At 44.3% G+C, this 14,351-nt stretch overlaps 1 protein-coding gene across 1 annotated transcript in view; it reads right to left on the reverse strand.

Annotated features, from left to right (window-relative positions):
• NDRG1 (N-myc downstream regulated 1) overlaps positions 1-9,177 on the reverse strand; it is a 78,851-nt gene extending 69,674 nt beyond the window's left edge. The window contains exon 1 of the mRNA XM_083622169.1: positions 9,140-9,177. Coding sequence (XP_083478295.1) covers positions 9,140-9,162 — 23 coding nt within the window. The 5' untranslated portion in view covers positions 9,163-9,177. The remainder of the gene's footprint in view (positions 1-9,139) is intronic.
• Positions 9,178-14,351: the final 5,174 nt, after the last annotated feature.

The following is a 14,351-nucleotide window of genomic DNA, read 5'->3' on the forward strand; positions in this document are numbered from 1 at the left end:
GATTTTTACCGTAACACTGACAATCTAGCCAAGGGAATGAAGGCAAAAGAAGAAAAAGAGGTGCAAAGGAAGGGCAGGATCCAGCTAAGCAGTTACGTAAGTGCAACAACTTTTAGCTCCCTCTTGCAACTGCCCTCTCAGCTCCAGAATCTCAAACCCTCCAACATTTCTCTGATGCAAATAGGGACGTCCTATTCAATAATAATAATAATAATAATAATAATAATAATAATAATAATACCCGACCCATCTGACAAGGTTGCCCCAGCTACTTTAGGCAGCTTCCAACATACAGTGGTACCTCGGGTTACAGATGCTTCAGGTTACAGACTCTGCTAACCCAGAAGTAGTACCTCAGGTTAAGAACTTTACCTCAGGATGAGAACAGAAATCGTGCGGTGGCAGCAGGAGGCCCCATTAGCTAAAGTGGTACCTCAGGTTAAGAACAGTTTCAGGTTAAGAACGGACCTCTGGATCAAATTAAGTTCTTAACCTGAGATACCACTGTATATAAAAACATAGTAAAACATTAAGCATTTTAAAATTTCCCTATACAGGACTGCCTTCAGATGTCTTCTAAAGGTTGTATAGTTACTTGTTTCCAGTGCTTTTTTTCTGGGGGGACGCATACCCCTAAACATTTTGTGAATCTTTGTACTTTTGTCCATTTACTGTATTTATTTTTCCCGTTTTGAGCTATAAAATGGTGATTTTCTTGAGTCAAAATGCGAGTACCCCTAAACATTTTTTTAATAGAAAAAAAACACTGCCTATTTCCTTGACTTGGGATCACCTGACTCCATACCCACTGATGAAAATCAGGACGTCTTCCAATACCCTATGATATTTCTCCAATTTTGGGATCAAACCAAAAACCAGGGTGGCTTCTTTAAATCTAGGACTGTCCCTGGAAAATAGGGACACTTGGAGGATCTGCTCTGGTCTGGAGGGTGGGAGAAATTCTCAGAGCAGACAGCCTGAAGCCTCTCTGAAAGGCTGTTTTGCTCTTTTTTCAAGTGTTATAAGAATTTAAGGTCTCAAATATATAAATTTAATGTTCATAAATGTACAAGGCAAACACATACATAAATATACAAACCACATGTCTGAAACAGTACAGGAAGACAGTTCTGAAACCATTTTGACTCTCCCAAATTGACCTCAAACGTTTCTCTGCAAGGAGGGAAGAAATGAAGTAACCATTGTCTCTTTGCTCACAAATCCTGCCTTAAGGGCACATTTAAGATATGGATAGGGCGAGCCTGTGACCTGGACTCAGGAATTAGGTATTTATCATCACAAAAGGTTGGCCAGGCTATCCATGTAAACCAGTCAACAGGTTTCGTGCCAGAGAGGATTGTGTTGTAAACGCCCCTTCTGTGATGTATGTATGATGTATTAGGGGTTTGGTCTTGGGCTGAAGGTGGCAATTTTAAAAGTCTATATAAGGCTGTGCACACCATTGTTCTGGGTTGCTCCTACCTCCTTCGTGTTGCAACAGTTCAACAAAGATCAGGATTACGAAGTTGCTTTGCGTCTCAGTATTCTCTGGTTGGCCTCTGTTATTTTCTCCTACTGATAGGGAACCCACTTAAGGACTCTACACAGGCTCTTGGATACCCCATAAGGGAAAAAGGGCAGATTTTGCTTACAACAGGAGGAAGATATATTAGGCTGCAACATGGACAAAGTTCAGCAGGCAACATTGTGCAGGCCTTGCTGTTAACGTTGAACCAGACGCTCTGCGTCTTGGCTAACCCACTGAGTTGCCAGTGAGACAGTTCAAACAAAACCTTCCCCTGGCTTGGCCTGAACAGGGCCTGAGATGGATGTGAGGACTCAAGATGGGCATGACTTCCTAAAGGGCACCTCTCAGCTCTCTCCCTCCCTCCCTGTCCTTTAGTTTTTACAAGAGGAATTGTCTCCTGCCCCAAGAAAGGCATTTGTCTGAAAAGGTCAAGGCCCTCAGCTGCTGCCGTTCCAGAGCATCGTTGCTGCCAAACATGACTCTGTTGTTTATGGGTGCCAAGGATTAATTATGAGGTTCAAATGACTTGCCCGTTTGGAAACCCACAAAAGGAGGTTTTGCACAATTGCACACCTGATTTATGTGACCTCTCCAGCTAGGAGTGGCACCAGTTTTAATGGGCAGAAAGGGAAATTTGGCTCCAACCCTACAGCATCTTAGCAAAGCCCCATTGAAGGCAGCGAAACTTGAACCTGCTATGTTCTGAGCTGAATCCTAGAACAATAGGATCCAGAATGCAGCAGTCTGATTGGTCCGCAGAAGCCATCCAATCCAGCTCCAGGTGGAAGTGAATCAGTGAATCAGTGACCTGATTGGCCTGCAGGAGCAGCCCGGAATTAGCCAATCAAGCGGGGCCCATTGTGTAAATAATGTATATGTAGCTAGATGTTTGGGACGCGGGTGGCGCTGTGGGTTAAACGACAGAGCCTAGTACGTGCCGTTCAGAAGGCCGGTGGTTCGAATCCCCGCGACGGGGTGAACTCCCATTGCTCGGTCCCTGCTCCTGCCAACCTAGCAGTTCGAAAGCACGTCAAAGTGCAAGTAGATAAATAGGTACCACTCCGGCGGGCTCTGCTTTGCCAGAAGCGGCTTAGTCATGCTGGCCACAGAAGCTGTACGCCGGCTCCCTTGGTTAATAAAGTGAGATGAGCGCAGCAACCCCAGAGTCGGCCACAACTGGACCTAATGGTCAGGGGTTCCCTTACCTTTAGCTAGACGTTTGGGGAAAAGTTTCATTCATTGCTACTAGGAGCTGAATAAAGAGCATGAAATTCACACTCGTCTCAGAGTATGTTTCAGAACCCAAATCAGGTGATGTATTAGTTTTGTCTCTGTGTCCTCAGGACACAGGGATGTTGTTGGTGATCTCTACAAAAATTGCCGCATTGGGTGCCTAGTGTGGGGGTTCAGAAGGCCTAATCCTTTGCTTCCCACTATGGCTATGATTTGATCACAAACACACAGCATTGCAAGCAATTTGCAAAGGGGGGGGGGACTACCATTCATTAAATGGGAGCTTTTTCCCTATGAAAATTGCTGAGCTGATTTGAATTTGGATTTGAGTTGATTGGAATTGAGAGAATAGCAAAGGGGTACAGGATTAAAGCCTTCTGGGTCGAAATCTTTAGCAATTTGCAGAAATCAGGGGCACCAACTATAGGGGGGAAAGAGGCTTCAGCCCCCTCAATATTTCTGAACTGGTTGCCAAGCTCCCCCCCAAACTTTTGAGGGGGCCTCCATCCCCCACTGCCCCTGGGCAAGTACTGACCCCTATGGGTCACGTGACACCAGCCCCCTTGATGTGGGGGACAAATTAGAGCCCCCGGTGTAAAGTATCTTGCATTTAAGTAAACGGTTTAAATCACACAGCTATACGTAGAAGTCAAGTTTCAGGAGAAATCTTTTCCTGAATCTCATGTATTAATTTCCAACTTGTTGTTGTTTCACTACGTTCTTCTCTCCAAAGGAACGCAAAGGCACTTTTCAAAAATCAAAACACACAGTACAATATGACCGAAAACAGGGTTAACAATAAGAGAAAGGCAAGTCTAAGGAAGTTTTTAATGTTTGATATTTTATTGCTTTTTTATTGTCATTATTAATATTCTGTTGGGAGCTGCCCAGAGTGGCTGGGGAAACCCAGCCAGATGGGTGAGGTATAAATAAATTATTATTATTATTATCATTAGCAGCAGCAGCAGACAAAGCATTAAAACAGTTTAATGAAAAGAACCAAAGCACCATTAGCAATATTTGTATCCTCGTCATGATTTGCAATAATAAAAACACTGTGATACTTGAGCCCTTTCAGAGTGAACCGCTCTTGGCATCTCTCCTCATCCTGCAATTTCACAGTTTGTGCAAAGTCCAAATACATAGGCACATGACTGAATCCTCATTTGAACTAATTTTGTAACGTGAAAACTGCTCAATGTTTCCCTTACGCATTTCCTTAGCATTTCCGCAACACATTCGATATCTATTCCAAAAAATAAAATAAAATATCCCTGGTGATAGTTTGCTAACATGTTTTGTAGCTTATCAAAGTCATTTGGCCTTTATTGGGTTTCCTTCCTTATCTCCTCCTCCTTTTGTTTTGCTGCCTGCCTTTGATCAGGCACGACTAATATCATTAAGATCTCACTTGGTGCTAATGTCTGCTTTCTGTCCTGCGTGTTTCATTTTCATAGTAAGGAAAAGATGAACTTCCACCGTCACAACATCTAAACTCAAAGCCTCTTTCAAAGAGGTCAGTTGCAAATCTTCACCCTCCCCAAGGCACTGAGCCCGGTGCAAATTGCCACACTGTTCTCAGCCTTGCAGAAGACCTTGGGCCGGCAGTGACTGTATCCAACAAAAGTTATTTGCTCAAGCACTTATGACAGAAACGTCTGCAAGATTGCTACAGAAGCGGATCACGTGGGAAGCATAAAATAAATAGTAAAAACGGGAATGATTAAACCAAGATGTATCTTCAAAAGGGATTTTGAAGATAGCAACACACGGAATTGCTTATTGCTTGCTTTTTTTTCTTGCAAAGTTCCTTCCAAGTGAGCTGCCACATAATGCCTCTTTGGTTGAATTTTCACTCATCTGGTGCAGAGAGCGGAGCAAAGCTACTAAGAAAGAGTGGCTAGAAATCTGAGCTAAGAGAATCATATAGTCATAGAATTGTAGCGTTGGAAGGGAGCCTTAGGGTCATCTAGTCCAACCCACTGCAATGCAGGAATCTTTTGCCCAATGTGGGGCTCGAACCCACAAGCCTGAGCCTCATGGTGTACCTGTTGAGAAGAATTACCGTATTTTTCGCTCCATAGGACACACTTTTTCCTTCCTAAAAAGTAAGGGGGAATGTCTGTGCATCTTATGGAGCGAATGCGTGGTCCCTGGAGCCAAATTGCCCAGGGGCGAAAGGCAGATCATGCTTTTTTTTGAAAGAGGGAAGTGGGTGTTGAAACAAAGCTGCTGATTGGCAAGTGATTGGGAGGGAGGATAAGGGACGCTAGAGATAAAGGAGGCTGCCTGGGAGGGGGGAGGTAAAGACAGCGAACTTGCAAGGAGAGGAGACAGGAAGGCTAAAGCAATAAGGAGAGAAATTAGAAGAAAAGGAGGAGCAATAAACTGCTCCAGCTAAGGAAAAGACACTAAGGCAAACAAGAGGGAAGGGGGTGTTGAAAGGAAGCAGCTGATCGGTAAGTGATCGGGATGGAGATAAGGGACGATAGCAATAAAGGAGGCTGCCTGGGATGGGGAGGTAAAAGCCCATGGATCCTCTGGATTTTTGCATTGGGTCACCCCCAAATTCACCATCAGATCACATAGCATGTCCATGGTTACAGCCTGTACCAAAAAAATCACACATCCACTATTTCGTGGGGCCGCAATGGTGCAAAAACGTGGTAACAAAGCACGGATCCACATGGATTCTCAGGATTTTTGCATTGGGCTACCCCAAACTCACCGTCAAATCACATGTCTGTGGCCACAGCATGAACCACAAAAATCATACACCCACTGTTTCGTTCAGAATATTTTTTTTCTTGTTTTCCTCCTCTAAAAACTAGGTGCGTCTTATGGTCGGGTGCATCTTATGGAGAGAGAAATACCATGCGCTGTTTGGCTATGCTCACAGTTACCACATTCCCCCCCCCCCCTTTTTTTAGGGATCTCATGCCTTTCAGTTGCTGCACAGCTGAGGCAGAAATTCAACCGGGGAGGAGTTCCCCGAAAGAAAACACCGAAAACCTGCTGAATTTCTGCCTGCCACAAGGATGTACAGCTGCCTGAAAAACCTGGCACTCCTAGCCATTCTTAAGGCAGATTAAATTTGCAAACAGAGCAGAATGAATTCAGTCTAGACGACTGCTTCGTTTGCTGTGGAAGGAGCTAATTAATGGACTAATTAAGAGTTAATTGGAAATGATTGCTCAGCCGGAGCAGCAGAGCTCTCTGGTCGAAGCTCTTGCTGGGCATCGATGAACTTAGATCTCGACAAAAAAATAAATCCTAAGGAAACCATGTTGAGAGTGAAAAGGATTGTAAAGGGCACAGTAAATTCTGCTTTCTGAGTAAGAACGCCAACTTCAGGTTTTCTGCTCTTTAACAGTTGCTGCAAGTCGCATGCATTCGGCCAGTGAAACTTTCCCCTTTTACTTGGGCCAGGAAAAGAGAGTTGCATCTCTTGCTAATTTCTTGCTAAGTCTGCAGCCTACCTCACAGAGTTGTTGTGAGAATAGTTTGGGGGAAGGGAAGAACCCTGCATACCTCACCTTGAGCAAATGGAGGGAAGCTGGGATAGACTCTCAATATAAAATAAAAACAAATCAAAAGGGACCATCTCAAAGTTCTTAAAGAATAATAGCCAAGCCTAGGACCCATGTACCTACAAGACCGCCTCTCCTGGTATGCCCCATGGAGGTCCTTAAGGTCCACAGATGACAACATTTTGGAGGTCCCAAGTCGCAAGGTGGTTAGATTGGTCTCAACTAGGGCCAGGGCCTTTTCAGTACTGGCCCTGACTTGGTGGAACGCTCTGTCACAAGAGACTAGGGCCCTGCGGGACTTGACACCTTTCCGCAGGGCCTGCAAGACACAACTGTTTCACCTGGTCTTTGGTCTGGACTCAGTCTGACCCTTATGTTTTCCTCCCCTTATGGTTTTGATCTGTGGGTTACTATTAAAATGAGGCTGCATTTTAAATTGCATTTTAGCCTGTATTTTAAATTGGTTTTTTTCCCCTATTATGTTTTTATTGTAATTTTATTGGTGATAGCCACCCTGAGCCCGGCTCTGGCCGGGGAGGGCGGGGTATAAATAAATTTTATTATTATTATTATTATTATTATTATTATTATTATTATTATCAAGTCCAGGTGGGAAATGCACAGCCCCTAAGAGGCAGTCATCCTGAGTCTTTCTTAAACTTTTCTAGAAAAAGCTCAGCCTTCCTTTCCAAGCTTCCACCTGTGTCTGCCCCACCACCTTCTCACTTAGGGCCCTGGAATGCCGGAAAGTGGGGTGTTTAACTTTTACAATTGCAGAGTTGGAAGGGACCCCGAGGCCATCTAGTCCAACCCTCTGCAATGAAGGATTCTCAGCTAAAGCATCCATGACAGATGACCATCCAACCTCTGCTTTAAAACTTTCTTCTTCCTATACCTGTTCCCTTTGCGTCTGTAGGAACCGTTTGGAGCAGTGGTGTAGCATGGGTTGTCAGCACCCGGGGCAAGGCAAGTAATTTGCGCCCCCTAACCCGTGGATTTTAGTAGGGGCAGAGAGCTGCGAGTGCGAGCGCGCCCCCCCCAGATGTTGCGCCCGGTGCGGCCGGCCCCCCCTGCACCCCCACGCTACGCCACTGGTTTGGAGTGGGGTCCCAGTTATACTTTGGAACTCCCTGCCTATTGAAATCAAGCAGAAATCTTCACTTTACTCTATTTGGCACCTGCTAAAGAGATTCTCATTTTGACAATGCTACCCAGACGCTTTGGAAGTCAACGTGATTTTAATCTGTTTTAGTTTTTTAACTTTTGTACAGTGGTACCCGGGTTGCGGGACACGGGTGGCGCTGTGGGTTAAACCACAGAGCCTAGGACTTGCCGATCAGAAGGTTGGCAGTTCAAATCCCCGTAACAGGGTGAGCTCCTGTTGCTCAGTCCCTGCTCCTGCCAACCTAGCAATTCGAAAGCACGTCCAAGTGCAAGTAGGTAAACAGGTACCCCTCCGGTGGGAAGGTAAATGGCGTTTCCGTGCACTGCTCTGGTTCACCAGAAGCGGCTTGGTCATGCTGGCCACATGACCCGGAAGCTGTACGCCGGCTCCCTCGGCCAATAAAGCGAGATGAGCACCGCAACCCCAGAGTCGGCCAGTTCCTTTACTTTTACCTTACCTCGGGTTGCAGATGCTTCAGGTTACAGACTCCGCTAACCCAGAAATAGTACCTCGGGTTAAGAGCTTTACTTCAGGATGAGAACAGAAATCGTGTGGCTGCAGCAGCAGGAGGCCCCATTAGCTAAAGTGGTACCTCAGGTTAAGAACTGTTTCAGGTTAAGAACGGACCTCTGGAACGAATTAAGTTCTTAACCTTAGGTACCACTGTATATTTTAAAGTAGGGCTGTTGAATTTTTCCTAATTGTATAATCTTATATTTTTGTAAACCGCTATGAGGGTTGTTTTTTTAAACACCCAAGTTTAATGATTTAATGAAATCAATAAATCAATCAATCAAACAAATAAACACTCTTTTATCTTCCTGAAGTGTCTCCCCAACCCCTCCAGCCTCTTTGAAGCTGCTATTAGCACCGCTGGGGTGTTTTGATTGGGGAAACTGCAAGGAAATGAGCTTAGCCATTCGCTTCTCCATCGATGAAGCTCCAATCCAAATCCCTGCAGCTGCTTCCCAGCTTTTTCTTAAGGCATCAGGAAAGCAGATTCGGCTTTTCTGCAGCACATGATTTTTGACCCTTTTGCTGAACGAGAGGAGAGGGGCTCACCAGGAATTTGCATCCTTACCCACAAGCAAATCCCCAAAGCGTTCAGTGTGACTTACGCTCAAGTAGGTGAGCTTAAGATGGCACATTTAGGAGAAAATACCCCACCCATTACAAGACTTGGGAGATATGCAACACACATAGGACGAAGCTGAGTTTTTCACCTGCCTCAAGGACTGCAGTACTCTAGAGTTCTAGACAGCTTACGCACTTCAAATCCATGTTAAATATTTCATCTCAGCACCTTTAATCATATAGAATTTCAAAACAAACTGTATGGCCGCAGGTGGAAATTCAACAGGTGACACTCTTCCCCACCAAGGTATGCTGTCGGGAAAGCTGCAGCTGTAGGATTTCTGCCCATTGTGCAGCTTTGAAAAGAGCCTCGCCCGAGAGGAAGGAAAGAGCGGCTTTCCTTAGAAGTAGTCAAGAAAGTTGAAAGTGCAATCTAGTCCAACCCCCCAAATGCAGCGATGGAAGGAAGCGAGTCCTCTGCCCCAAGCACCTTACAGTTCAGTTCAGATACAGCTTGGGGCGGGAGGAGGGGAAGGTGAAAGTGCAAGAAAATCAATTCTAGCAACTTGCCACAAAGCTCCAATAGCTCTTTAATAGATGGATTTTTACCTGGTAGTCGATACGGCATGCATTGATGTCTTGCTCGCTCACTCACTCAAGTTGGGGACCAACCAGGATCCTGCCCTTCCGTCCTTGGTTTGCAGTTAAAAATGGCATGTAGTCCCTGAGAGCCGAATTGAGAAAAGCTGCCTTTTTGGGGGGGAGGGAGTCAAATCAGACAAGTCGAGGCATTTGTAGCAGCTCAGAGGCTGACCTGGATTTCGCCCAGCTCCAAGGCCATTTTCCCCACCCGAGCCAACAAGACTTCCTTTTTATAAACACTGTAATTATCTTCTGGACATAATTCCCGTCACAATTCTGATTGGAAAATGGAGCTGCTTAGGAAAGGCTTACAAGACAACATCTGTTCAATGGCGGACATTTGGGTCAGGGCGGGAGCCGCTGGGGAGGGAATTAAATCGCCGCACAGAAGCGAAGCGACGGCAGGGGCAGCTGGATGCGTTCCTCGCGAGGGCCGGCGTTGCTTCCGAGAAGTGTGCACAAGACACATCAAGGCCAGAGGCCCTGTCTCTCTTTCCGCCATTCCCCCTCCTCCCTACTCATTCACATTGTGCGCATAATTCTGTAGGAGCGCAGAAAAACATTGCGCTGGGCACAGAATTCAGAGGCTGTGTGAAAAAAACAACAGGCATGCTACTAGCCCTCACTGTTGCAAAGACATGGCTGCTTTCTGAAACTTCACCCACCTGAAGGGTGATGGAATAAGGCTTCCAATATTGACAGGGAAAGATCCTGTGAGATTTGGCTTTGGCCATTTGAATTTACTTTAATATATTTCATTTTTCAGTTTTTTAAAAAAGTATTTCGACAACAATACAAATCTGATACTACAATAAACAAACATATCTTGACTCCCACCCCTTTTGCGGTTTCTAAATTTTATTTTAATTTGTAACACTGCATTTTCTTCGTTATTCCAATTGTTCATTACTCCTTGGTTTCCTTTTAAGTTCTATTTTGACTTTTTGGTTTAAGTTAATCCTGCCCATGAACCAGGGCTGTCTTAAGCATATGAGGCGCCGGGGTGCAAAGATCTACCTGGCGCCCCCTGAGAGCCTGGCACCCGGGTGCCCCACACCCCTAGCGCCTATGGGTAAGATGGCCGTGCAATGAATTTATGTGTGCCCAGTCACATTTCAAATAATCCACAATTTTTCCCAAGTTTCTTGTAAAGCTTTTCGCCTCTTGGTTCCTTATTGCTCCCATTAGTTTTGCCATTTTGGCACAGTCCACATTCTGCCACTCCTCCTTGGTGGGTATAGAATCTTCTTTCCATCTCCGTGCATAAACTATCCTGGTCTCTGTTGTGGCACACATAAACAGGTTTGTTTTGTTTTGTCTTTATGTCTTTACGTAACTGTATGGAAGTGAGAGCTGGACCATAAAGAAGGTTGATCGCCAAAGAATTGATGCTTTTGAATTCTGGTGCTGGAGGAGACTCTTGAGAGTCCCATGGACTGCAAGAAGATCAAACCTCTCCATTCTTAAGGAAATCAGCCCTGAGTGCTCACTGGAAGGACAGATCCTGAAGCTGAGGTTCCAATACTTTGGCCACCTCATGAGAAGACAAGACTCCCTGGAAAAGACCCTGATGTTGGGAAAGATGGAGGGCACAAGGAGAAGGGGACGACAGAGGATGAGATGGTTGGACAGTGTTCTCGAAGCTACCAGCATGAGTTTGACCGAACTGCGGGAGGCAGTGGAAGACAGGAGTGCCTGGTGTGCTCTGGTCCAGGGGGTCACGAAGAGTCGGACACGACTAAACGACTAAACGACAACAACAAATATTCCTTCTCCACTGTTCATGAGAAAGCGTCTACAATTGTTGCAGTTAAAACTCACCAAGGTAAGCTGTTCACTGCAGAAAGCACAAGTTACTACTGCATGTTCTAATCAAACCATCTAATCCTCCCTCCTTTTCAATATTACCTCAACTTAAATTATACTGTTGAATTTACACTAATCCTGCTACTGTTTTCATTTGTTTACATTTTTTCCCCAAATACTCTACAAACATTTTCCATTCTTCTTTATAAACTCTGCCTATTTTGCTTTGACCGCACATTTGCAATCAGCAAAATATGGATAAAATTAGAAGAAGAAGAACTGATGAGGGATGTGCATGGAAATGCAGAAGAATTTTCTTAATATAAGGAACCAGAAGAGGGAATGGAGGGAAGTCATGAGGTTTAAGAGAACCTCAAAGATAAGGTTTTGAAATGTTTTTGTGAATAGGGATGGGGGGATTTGTTTTTTTGTAGTTAATTGTGGAAAATAATCGTGGGGGGGAAATCAATAAAAATCTATTTACACAGCAAAAAATATAAAAATAAACTCTGCCTCCTTGTTCATCTTTTTAGTGTATTTTTGGTTTCTATGGAGGCCGCCCAGAGTGGCTGGGGAAACCCAGCCAGATGGGCGGGGTACAAATAATAAATTATTATTATCTTAAGCTCCCATTCTTCCTTCTTTGGACCACTTCCCACTCTATATTTTTGAGCAAACAAAATCTGAGTTGCTGTAGTGGCCTACATAAATAAGTTCTTCTGACCCTTGAGAACCTCTGTCTCCACTATTCCTTGGACGAATTCCCCTGGAGGTTTTTTTTTGGGGGGGGGAATGTTCTTTTAAACAATTTTTTTCATCTCATTATAAATCATCTCCCAATAATCCTTTGCATGTCCACCACATACCATAACACGTTCCTTCTTTTCTATTTTATTTTTATTTTTTTTAACAAACTAAGTAACTAACTAACTAACTAACTAAATAAATAAATGTGCACTCCACCCCCGAGACCAGGCATAGGCAAACTCAGCCCTCCAGATGTTTTGGGACTACAACTCCGATCATCCCTAGCTAACAGGACCAGTGGTCAGGGATGATGGGAATTGCAGTCCCAAAACATCTGGAGGGCCGAGTTTGCCTTTGCCTGCCCAAGACCATTCCATCGTAACTATCCAACCTCCCAAAATTTCAACGCCTCTTGCGATGGTTTGACCCCTTTCCGTTTTAACAGCACAAATTCTACAAATACCTCCCATATCGCCTCAAAATCATTTGTCCTACGTATTCCCCGTCTTACCTTAATAGCACATGCTAATTGATCATTAATAGCTATATCCCACAGTCCTTCTACTTCTCTGCATTTCCAACATACAGTGGTACCTCGGGTTACATACGCTTCATTTTTTTATTTTTTTTAAATAATTTTTATTAACTGGCCAATCACATCAAATTAAATCACATCACATAAATTCCAAATTACAAAGCCAAATTTTTAAATTTTGTTGGGGGAACCCATACTTCAAGATCCAAAGGGGGATTCAGATCATCTTCTTATTACTGCGTTAATGTCCAAATCAGTCCCAATCAGTCCAAACAAAATTCATAATTCTATCCAGTCTTATCTTGGTGTTTCCACATCATATCTTGTTCATATAATTTCTATTTTTCCTTTACGATCTCTTCTGTTAGTCTCCTTAAGCCGATAAGCAAAATAATAATCCTGTGTGGATTTCCCGTTCCTCCACTAAGTCCAGATGGTTTCCATATATCTCCTTCGTAGATAGCATCGCTCTTTCCATCATAAATTTGGCATTTGTCGCTCTTAAGTCCCACCGAGAAGTTGATCCACGATATGTAAACAACTCTATTTCTCTCTTTCTCCTCCCAGACCCAAGAGCTCCAACAATGCCTCCCAAAATGGCGACGGCATTTTTAACTGCGTCATTCCAAAACTCTTAGCTTTCCAGCTTCATCTTGAAACATTGCTTTGGTTCAAAAGTTTATCTCCACACAGCCTTAAATCCACAGCTTAAGTCCTTAGTTTCTGACTCATTATGGGAGGGGATTCTTGTTAAATCACATAAGAAAAAGGAAGGCAGGTTTTTTTCCCCCTCCCCCCTCAGTCATTTGTACCGTATCTTGACGTACAAATACGCTTCAGGTTACATACGCTTCAGGTTACAGACTCCGCTAACCCAGAAATAGTACCTCGGGTTAAGAACTTTGCTTCAGGATGAGAACAGAAATCGTGCTCTGGAGGTGCAGCGGCAGCAGGAGGCCCCATTAACTAAAGTGGTGCTTCAGGTTAAGAACAGTTTCAGGTTAAGAATGGACCTCCGGAACGAATTAAGTACTTAACCCAAGGTACCACTGTATACCAGATTCGGATTTACACATCTTTGCTAACTTACTCAGTCAGGTACCATCTGACAGGTGTATATTTGGGGGTGGCAGTTCTGCCTATGCATTTTTTTGCAGCACCCACACAACATGGTTGGCATCAAAATACCAGCCTGTATCCACCATTCAAGAGCTTTTTATACTGCCCTTCAATAAAACCCTGTGGGCTCCACATTAAAAAATAAAATACAAATAAGACAGACCCAACCAACACTAAAAACACAACAAGCACTAAAATAACCTGAAAGCCAGAAAGACTAAAACATACACATAATACGTACGTACTTCTAGTTAGTTCTACAGAAGGTGTCCCATCAGCATATTATTGATTCATACCCTGAGAAGTTGGAGTGTTTGTGGCCATTCCATCACACCTCATCAACTTTGCTGCAAGAGGAACACAATGCAGACAGAAAGCGAAGGATCTCCCTTACCATAATACTTGTGCAGAATATAACATGAACATTTGATTGTGAAGTGGCCTGGATATTGCAGCTATCAATTGGACCCAATTCAAAAGGTTTCCCCCCCAGCATTTAGGGTTGCCACCTGCCTTCTTCTGGCCCAGCTCCTGTGTCTTTCTTTAAGAAGCAGTCTGGCGCAAAGAAATTCATTTGAGCGGAGAGTTTCACATTTCTGCAGAGGAAACAGCTTCACCTGTTGAACTTCAGCACGTTGGACCCAGCAACTGGGCTGGGAAAGTGAGGTGGCAATCATCTTTGCACAAGACGAGGAGGAAGACAGGCAGCAGCCTGCAGGCTTTGGTTAGAACTTTTGGTTGGAAGAGAACAGTCATTATTAAGCCTGTGATGCAATTGCCAAAATTAGTCAGTAAAGGCATGTGAGCTGGGTTTTTTGGGAGAGCTTTTTCCTGGCTGCCAGGAGACGTGCAGAGGGTCACACAAAGCATTTTATGTGCGCGCACACTCACACACCCCAAAAGCCAGTCTTCCCAGTCACCGCAGGGCCGTGACTCATGTTTGCATTTCCTTTTAAAAGGGAAGATAGAGAA

This window comes from Podarcis filfolensis, assembly GCF_964270895.1.
Source record: "Podarcis filfolensis genome assembly, chromosome: 7".
Taxonomy (NCBI): domain Eukaryota; kingdom Metazoa; phylum Chordata; class Lepidosauria; order Squamata; family Lacertidae; genus Podarcis; species Podarcis filfolensis.